At 43.8% G+C, this 10,088-nt stretch overlaps 1 protein-coding gene across 1 annotated transcript in view; it reads right to left on the reverse strand.

Annotated features, from left to right (window-relative positions):
• Window positions 1–4,870: 4,870 nt before the first annotated feature.
• T265_13211 (hypothetical protein) overlaps window positions 4,871–10,088 on the reverse strand; it is a gene marked incomplete at both ends in the record, with an annotated part of 15,995 nt that continues 10,777 nt past the window's right edge. The window contains 2 exons of the mRNA XM_009167768.1: window positions 4,871–5,146; window positions 7,660–7,899. Of these exons, the coding sequence (XP_009166032.1) occupies window positions 4,871–5,146; window positions 7,660–7,899 (516 nt within the window). The remainder of the gene's footprint in view (window positions 5,147–7,659; window positions 7,900–10,088) is intronic.

Genomic DNA, 10,088 nt, shown 5'->3' on the forward strand with positions numbered 1-10,088 from the left:
ATCGAGCTCATTGTTGAGTCCGTGACCCCACACAGCGCGCTTCTCAATGAGTGACCTTCACTTAGCTGATAGCAAGTGGGTTACAGCTGACGAAGGACGTACCAGTGATGTTGATCAGGTGGGCATGCCCTGAGACAGCTAGGTGAGTAACCCGGTTCAGCTGGAGAACAGCACGTGGTTCGGTGCTATACATATCTCTTAAGAACAACTGAAAAAGTTTAGGCATCCTGGAAACATGTAGTGGTTTCAGTGGCATTTTGCTGTCTGGTTCGGCTCAGTGTATGCCTGACGGCGATAAAGTTCAGAGATAGCGAAGATTGGAGCAAAAATATCGGGGCGTTTGAGACTTACTTGTTGTCGGAAAGACCCCAACCTCCTTGCGTCGCTCGTCTTACGTCGTCCTACGAAGGTGAAGAAAGGATTCAGGAACATCAAGCTAGCTTCCTGCAGAGAAGAAGGCTTCGGGTACCCCATATTTCCACTCCACTGAGTGATAGAACACCGGTAAGCATAAGGGCTTCCCGCAATCTTGGTGTTCCCTGATTTCGATTCTGTCGACCGGTTGGTTCTGTTCAACATGCTTGCGCAACAGGGTATGCATCAGAAGTTCGCTGTTTGTATTTACATGCTTGTAGGCGCTTGAGAATGTACGGGGAGCTATCCAGCCACTTTCCTACAAGCAGTGGTGTCTGTCAGGAATGTTCACTCCTTCCATTTTTGCTTAATTTCGTCATTGATGAGATAGAGTCGAGCACGAGGGTTTCCAAAACTGCGGCGTGCAGATCTCTTCGAGCGAGGGCCTCATCGCTGTGGAATATGCAGATGATACTATTATCATTTTTCAAGTAGAGCAAGCAGTACTTCAGCATATGCACAGTCGCTGCTAAACTTACAGTTTTTGAACGTGCCTCGAAGAATTGAGGGAATGACACTGGAAGTTGTGGAACACCGTGCGTATCTCGGAAGTTGCGTTATCTTAACTAGTAGTGTGACACGAAGTCAACGCGCGAATGTCGAAGGTATTTCAGTGGGTCCTAAAGGAGACATGTATCAGAATGTAGTGCGGACTGTATTGTTTTATGGCTATGAGGCCTTACCACTTCGGGTGGAACATATAAGACATCGTCAGGTCTTTGATCAGAACTATGGCCGGAATCGGTTGGAACCTGAGAAGTCGGAATGAGATTTCAGGGAAACTGATCTTTTGTGAAACAGATGGTACTTCACTCAAATTATCTAATAGTGTAAGCTAGGGTGGTTGAGTCATATGCTGAATTGTCACTTGATGAGACTAGCACTTTTTTCCATACCAAATTCGGAGAGGTCGAAACCTATAGGTGAACAGAATTCGACATGGCAGAAGGAAATGAGGGATTTTACGAAACTAAAAACTGTTCGTCTTCCAGGCTGGGATCCACGTGACCCTCCCTGTGTTTGGCTGGGAACATTGAATGATATGTTGGCTAACCGATGTCAATGGAGTTCGTGTCGGTCCCCATCCAGGTTGTTCGAAGAGAGCAGTAAAAGCTGTGGCGCTTTGTCCACGTAATGAGCATGCCAAATCATTGCCGAAAAGAATGCTGCTTTCCGTGCACAGTTCAAAGTGCATAGAGAGATTGTCAACCTGTGATCTGACAGGGCAATATGAATGAGATAACAAAGAGTCTGTATCGTTGGTGCGATTCATCTTCCATGATGGAATGAGCCCTTTGTGCTTGGTTGGAGGTGCTGCAAGATCTGGACGCTATGACTGATGAACTTTAGATAGCCGCAACGGCTGCATTGATAAAGCATCAGCCCCCTAGATGAGGCATCCTTACTGGATTTAACACCCGTAAATAACCGAACCTCTGCCGTTTGGCTATCCACCTCCATAGAGACCCGCATCGATTGAATAACCAACCGTCCGTTAGTTAAAATGTCTGGTCGCGCGCCAAACAACTGTGGCTCTGATCCGGCAAGACATTTTCAAGCAAGAGTTAACGGCCTTCCTATCTACAACGAATGGCCCATTTATGGTTACAAAAGCAAACCTAAGAGATAATCTCATCTAGTATTAGAAAAGCTTTAAACCAAAACCAAAGAAACACCAAAGCTTGCTATGCAATGCTTTGCGTGGAGCCTCAGAAGGAGAAAAGGATCGCAACCAGGAAGAACTAACCACGGCTGTAAACGATGTCGGTGCGGTTTCTGGGCGCTCACACAGAAGCCAATGAATATCAGAATAGTCTCTGTCTCTGATGGAAGGCGATAAACCCCTTCGGGCCACGAACCCAATTCACCGCACGGTTCGTTAAACGTCAGCTCGAGACAAGCACATGTATGGACAGAGGGGTACGTTGGATCCGGAAAATTCAAGAAACGGCGGAGAATAATGCAGTCGCGAAGTTGTTTCAGATAATCCACAGGACGAGACCTAGGCTACAAGCTGCTGATGATTTAGTTAAGGGTAATCATTGACGGTGTGAAGTAATTTGGGAACTCTAATAGAGATTTCGTATTCCAATAAAGCCACTCTATGATGAAAAGTCAAGGATCAGAGTACAGCTGTTTCATCCCTATTGGGAAACATCATCTCACGAAATTCCAGAGAGTCTCGAACTCACAACCGCCAGTTTGAACACTTAACCGTTCGGTCACAAGCGGCTGACCAGCAGTGTGATTGACTCGCATTTAGACAAGATATAGCGTGACTCATCCTTCAATCACTTGATACAGGACGCTTAGGGAAGCTGATAGCCCCTGTCCAGCCATCATCTATCAAACAACGCGTCGTTTCCATCCCAAAAGCCTTCTGGTCTGTGGGGAGAAAGGTCACGATATCGGAAAGGCCAAGCGAAAACGACAGCAGTCAGAATGATGGCTGTGGGCTCTTCGCACTTTCCTAACTGGGTACCGTGTGATCCTCCTTGTATGTATAGTCGGGAATCCAACAGGATACAATTTGTAACTGCTCCTAGTGTCAAGCGCGGTGTCATTGTCGAGCTAGAGTTTGTGTTTTGTAATGTGCTGGGTTTTATGGGCAAGGTTCGGTCAGTCCTACTGATGTCATCTTGCTCTGAATTTATGCGGAACCGTAATTACCTCGTTGATGTTCGAAGGCGCAGGTGCTTTTGCTTTACTCTCTGAGGTATTTGAATCTATGCCCTCTGTTCATTCATCCTTTCAGCCTACTCCTTATCGGGATATTGCTTTCTTGTTGTTGTGTGGCAGTCGAACGCCAGTATTCACTACTGACGTATTACTGTTGTTGATGATACTGAAGACTCATTCATATATGAGAAACGTGCTGTAATTTTATTTTCAGGTATCCGGATTTCTGTATCATCCGCGTACTGAGCTACTACTTCTTTCAGCAGATACTTTCAGAAGCAATTATTCCAACAGATCTGTACAGTGTCACTACTAATCATTTCACTAACTCCGCATATGTTTCGCAAGACAAACACCTCCAAAAACTATAATAAGCTAACTGTTTAGGCTTAGGGGAGAGAAGTAATCAAGTGATTTCAGCATTGACGAATTGCTTACGAAAATGAAAGCTCCAGTAAACACTCAAAGTCTTTCAACAAGCAGTTTTTCACAACTGTCACCGTGGTAGTCCCATAATTCTTTCCTCATGGGAGCACGGGTGATTGCTAGCTGTATCCGTTTTACTACTGAAGGAATCCATTCCACTGACCTTTTATATTTTATCTCTCCTAATTGGAATCACTGTTCTAGCAAAAGTACATGGGTTGAAACAGGTTAGTTCAGAATATAGGTCCAATCGGTGGTTTCACCTAGCGAAACATGAACTTGACTCATTATTAGCGGGCTTCCACTTCTGGATCAACTGCCACATATTTTTTTCACGCGCCGCTCTAAAGTCGACCCCAGTAGATCTTGTGGCACCATCATCGGTTACGTATGCATATTGGTTCCCATACGAAATTACTCAACCACTCATCCTACACGAAACCCCGTGTCGCTGAAGTTACCTTGAGCTAAGGAACACTGTTGACCGGAAATGTAGGGGTGATTTCCTGAAGTGGAGTATTTTGATAAAAATTCAAAAATGAAATTGTTTTACCTACCCTAACCCCGTCAGAAGGCAGGCACCTCAGCAATCTTGTAGGCAGACACCCCATGGGCGGCCTTGCACAACAAACGCGCACTGGTGATTCACAGTTTATTGGGAGGAAGGGATGACTACCAATCAAACGCATTCTATCCGTTTCAGGGTAAAGAATATCGGATTTGACGAATTAGTTTGAGGAATAAGACCGTCCTACACTTCCAAGAACTTAACTGTGATGTTTTGATCGTATCTATCAGGAAGGTCAGATTCCTGAAATCAACCACTGAGTGCCCGACATCTACTGAGACTCTCAGTTCCGCTAAATGTTGACCAGACAGACAACGCCCTCTCAATATACAGTGCTTGACAGCCTCGTACCAAAGCCAGACCGCGTGCGTCAGCATTGGACCAAGTTCAGACAGTCTCCCTCCAATAAATAGCTTGAAACCGTTGTACTTTCGCACTCGCTTGTTCGGAATGTAGCTGTTCTGTTCCCTTCTGTGAGTCTTTTCAGGCAACTGGGCACTGGAGCGGGTCAGCAGTCAGATACAGCAGACTGGTGAATGAGCAGATATAGTAGTATTAGAAAAAGAAAACAGTATATTTGGTTCATCTGGGTAGACTACAAAGAGTGGACAACAATGAAGAAATTTTGTGAGATAAGTGTGAATGGCAAATGGCCACAACAGCAAGCGGCTCTGATGATCCGTGTTCGTTTGTATGTGTGTGTGTGCGCCTTACAGTGTTTGGTTGAAACGTGTCCTTTTTATTGTGTGATACGCTGATGGTTGATTTCCCACCAGACCGAGTTCACATTTCCGGTCCGTCTAAGTAGGCCTCATTGTACACACCGTCCGCTGTTCCAATGCTCTGGAACTTGTTCAAGTCATTGTCAGACGCTGTGTAAATCTCTGGTTGCTCTTCTTCGTCTTCTGTGGCCTTATTCTTGCCACCACTGCAGCACTGCGTCAGGTACTTGATTTTCGCCACCAGTTCATCTTGAAGCAGGTTGAAACACATCGACAGCAGGGCCAAACCAAATAATATGTAAACCGCTCCGATAAGCAACTGTACTATTGTATTGGGCTAGAAAAATGGAATGAATAGTCTGAAGTTGAGCTGTATTGCTACACAGTCGAGTGCCTAGATAACCATGGAATTTCACTTCCAGTCAAACTGCTGACGGAAAACTGCTCTGAAACTGACTAAATTACGAGTTTCGGTATCTCAGAAAACAGCACATGAAAGTTTCAAACTTAGATCCTGGTTAATGTCTAAAGGGGGATAGCACACGAAATAAGTGCCGTTGCAACCCACAGTGTGACCATGTAGAAAGTAAGTGTGGAAGTAATCACGATGTCAGTTGGCGTGACTCATCTCACCTGGATCACAACACATCCAAAGATCTCTATGGTTCATGCAAACTTCCTCGGTGGGCCTTCATAACGCATATCGCTGGATTTATAAGTGGCTCACCCCAGCCACAGTAAGCCTTGCTCATTTTCGAATAGTATTTGATTCGTCGCAGGTAGCGGTTTTAGATCGGCCGAGAGGAAACGAGGCGGTGTCCAGTTATCAGCAAAATGGTCTGGGTCCAAAAGTACAAAATCCAAGCAGAGCAAGATCAAACTGACCACACACACACCAACTCAAATCCAATTGACCCGGCACCCGTCGACGCACACAGGCGAACGACCGCCAAGAAAAATAGTCCATTAAGGTGTCCTAGACCGGAAAAGTAAGTCCGCAAAACCCGATTTCAACACGAGGACAATTCCCCCTAACCAATTTATTGTAAATGTTAGTCATCCCCGCTAACCAACAAACGGGAACTTCAGACAAGTACCCAGCAGTGATCAAGTCGGCTAGGCCTAGGAAATCTCACGGACTGCTTCCCTGACTGTCTTAAAACCCGATCAATCTGGTTACTTACTCACTTGGCCAGACGAAGCTCTTGTGTCAAAAGTGAAACTTTGCCCAGCAATAAATCCACCGATCGTTTACCAAACCTCTCTGAAACGATCATGGAACTCCTTGAAAAAAATATTTGGGAATTGTTCAGAAATGAATGTCTTACCTAGCAGGGTTTTTGTGGATGAGTGAACAATGGCAAAATTGATAACCACAATAAAATTTGAATATCGCTGAAAGCTTAATTTTAGGTACGTTTTTTAGTCTTAGAGTTACGGAAAATATAACCCATGAAGCAGTGAAACGGCATAAATAGACGGATTTGGATGACAGCACGGAGGCAAACAACGAGACTATGGTAAATCAATTCGATACTTTATGCATAGCCCACTGGTTCGAACCGATCGATAGAAAATGTTTGAAGAAATCAAAGAAGAGGCTGAAATATCATTAACGTAGAATGTGCTAAATATCTGGTCACGAAGAGTTCACACATATGTGAATGTGTGAAGTGGCTCTAGTATTGTGTACTGCCGCCTTCCGGTTTCGAGTGTAAAACAGGAATCAAGAATAGTGTTTGAACGATCTATATCAGTAGGAATTTAAGGCTCATACTGAATAGTAATTCGCAGTAATTCGAGTGGGAGAATTCTAGGAGTATAGACTGTTTCCAGCAATCTGTTGGACCACGTTAAGTTACGCGGAAAGCCCCAAAAGCCAAACCGTTCAACTGGAAGTTTATCTACATATGCGGCTCTATAAATACAGTAATAAAATAGTAAAACTTTACAGACCTCAAATCGTGGGACTACGCCGGCTTCTATACACCGGTTTAGGAACTGCCAAATCCTAACGGATCCCAAAATCCACACCGACTCAAAGGCACGTGTTTACAAGATAGCGAAACCACGTTTTAACTTAAACAACACGTCCGATGGCAAGGTTGAAGAACGGTTTACATTCAGGTCAAAAACAAGAAAAGTGGTTTAGGCGCGGAACCAAAACAACAAAAATGGGTAATCGCGTCGCTCCACATAAAAAATAGAAGAAAGAAATCAACAAGGAGCTGGATTGTAACCCGGCTATTGCATTACAAGACATTTGAATTTGTGAATGTTACTCAATTTGGCGTCTGAAATAATTGGTTTTTGGCAACTGTCTTTATTTTTTATTCGTGCCGGGACAGAAATGATAGCACATTGGTTCACAAGTGGTGAAACACACTTACTTGTAAATTGTATTTGTTATTTTACCAATGATCATTGAGACCATAACATTAAACCGCAGGTTTATGCAACTAGGATCACGTTGTACACAACGCCACGGATTTCTGTGCATCTGCTCAAATGGCAGCAGTTAAACGCAGTTTCCTTTTTGGACTTATCTGCCCGCGCAGCAGCATAAACACGCAATCGATATTTCTGGAAATTCTAGGATGGCCCTTGTTGTTGAATGCGCTTTACAGTGGACTGTTTATAACCATGTCCATGTCGAACGAACCATGCTCATCTTCGTTGGAGCAAGTGCCCTTACTTACTTACTCATGTTAACTGTTGCAGGCCTAACTGTAAATCGTATGATAGATTAGGATTACACTGTGTGGTGGAATTAGTCTATTGGTTATGTTGGGGACGCCTACAGTGGAAGGAACGGGTCAGTATGAACCGCATTTGGAAATATAGACTTACGTCTCCCAGACGTCCATTTCCTGGCACCAAATCACCCAGTCCAATGGTTGCCAAGGAGATGAAAGAGAAATAGGCAGCATCCATAAAGGTCCATGTTTCCCAGTTTGGAAATATGACACCACCGAGGGCTGTGTAACCTGTCATCAGAATGATGCTTACTATGAGTGGAACAGCAACGACTTCGCCATTTATTCCGGCATTATCCAGCTCATCATCCTCGTCAATGACCGTAGCCTGAACCTGTAGGAAAAAACACATATGCTATAACGCAGACCTACGAACCAAAATGTCATGTCTGTTAATGACCTTTTCCGTTGTGGGATGACTGAGAGCTAGATGTTGAACAATCTAAGTATGAACAACTGCAACTGCATAACGACTTTGCATGTCCTTCCTTATTTGTCCTGTGTGAGGAATACCTTTTGATGGATCTGCATGTGATATGTATACACAGACAACGAAAGTAGCAGATTACTAATGAGTAGTGTGGATTCTTTGGAATCCTTATTTACGTCGCTATCCTCCGAACAACTTTACTTCTATCCTGGCAAGATAATCCCGGTTTTCCCGTACCAAAGTGAGGGACCAGTTGATCTCTCATTATAACTCATCGACACTACACATCCTTGGAACTATGAACAATCGACTTTCAGGGTTAAGGTGTTACAAGCACTCCACTACAGCATGCCACAGTCACCTGAATCAACACGCTTCAGCGGTTTGTGTATGCACTTGATATCCTTTTCTTGTGAGAACCTCGTTAAAGTTTACAGCGAGATGCCAAAATGTATTTGATTGCGGAGAAATTTACCAGTAGATAACGTACAATAGTTAACTCACAGAGCGATCTAGACACTGTGAGGTTTCCAAACTTGCTCGTGAATTTTGTTTTCTAAAAATGACTTCGGATTCCCCCTCACAAAGGCCAGGCACTTCAAAATTTCTGGCTCTCCAGTAGAGGGAAACACTCATTTGCACACGAGTTTGATATTGGTCCAAGTAGAACACAAGGTTGATGAACGCTCGAGGATTGCGCCTACCTGATGAGATTCAAGAAGGGCGAAATCGGTCGTGGGCTGAGGATGAGTTTTCAGCAACCCTATGAGTAGTGTGTTACGTCTAGACTACAACGTATCGCGATGTCTCAGATATCGTATCAACTGGAATATAGGGCGACCTAGTACGGCACATTCAGCTGAAGCAGACCATCATACACGAGAGAACGAGTTGATTTCAGTTGAATTTTCCGTCAAAAACAATTTGGCATGGGAGTACTTGTCTCCTACTGGTTTGGAGTCATCACCAGTGCCCACCTGGAGGATTCCAAAGAGGGTCTGATTGGTCGTGGCTGATCGCACCTAGGCAGAATATAGCGCTATCAGTCTGTCAGCCACGCGATTCCCATCAAGTGGTTCCGTGTAATTAAAAGTTCACGTAACTTGGGAGATTTTATCGTTTCTGACCTAACTGTCTATAAGTCATTGGCAACCGGAGGAGAACTTAAAACTGCAGTAGAATTTCACCATGCAAATGAAATCAAAGAATACTGAAAGGCACGACACAATGACCATCTTGTTGATCAGTATACTATTTGGTTTTACGTGTCTGGCCAGTAATTTGGGGCACGCACCCATACCGCCACTCATTGGAAAACGTAGTGTTCGGAACACCCTCTAGAAAGGTGAGATTCACCTTGATGGTGCTCAACAATAATGAAACATCTGTGTAATGTTTCTTGACTTTCCAACTCAGGTTAAATAGGGCAAAACTTTTTGACTACTCACCAGTGGTCGAAGTTAGCTGGTTGTTAAATTAAGCTGGTTAGACAAAAGCAGGCTAAATTGAGCTCAGATTAATATTTCATGATCATCATTATTTCACGATAACTTCAGAACTGAACGTTTTCCGTTTGTTCTGTTGCATTCACTTCACAAATCGTTCAAAAGTTACACCTAGTCATTTGTTTCGTCCATTGTTCTTGACCACAAACTGGGGTCTTCTATTTTAAAGGTGTGAAAAAGACAATCAGATGAATCCTGAAGGATGCATCACTTGAGAGGGATCAACAATCTGTCTTACTGGCCCATTAAACAATGAACTCTACTGTGTCACGAGCGTACAATAGACGGTACTGACGTGGCAACCGTCTCACATGGGTCTATTGTTTCTGTTGTCCTGTACACGAGAACAATTGAAAAGAAATAGATAGAAACGGTTGTCATGGAAATCCTATTAAACCAGCTAGAAAACAATTTATATGGTCTAGCAAAGCAAGTAAATGAGATATTCGGGCTAAGTGCACTTGTATTTGAAGAACAGTAAACATGCGAACAGTAAGCAGAGTTGCCCAAGGAGTTAAATTTAGACTTGGTTCGCCCAGACCTGTGGTTTTTCTCTTAGTGCTTGGCAGACGGCAAATTGCTCATATA

The sequence above is a fragment of the Opisthorchis viverrini genome (genome assembly GCF_000715545.1).
Source record: "Opisthorchis viverrini unplaced genomic scaffold opera_v5_47, whole genome shotgun sequence".
Taxonomy (NCBI): Eukaryota; Metazoa; Platyhelminthes; class Trematoda; order Opisthorchiida; family Opisthorchiidae; genus Opisthorchis; species Opisthorchis viverrini.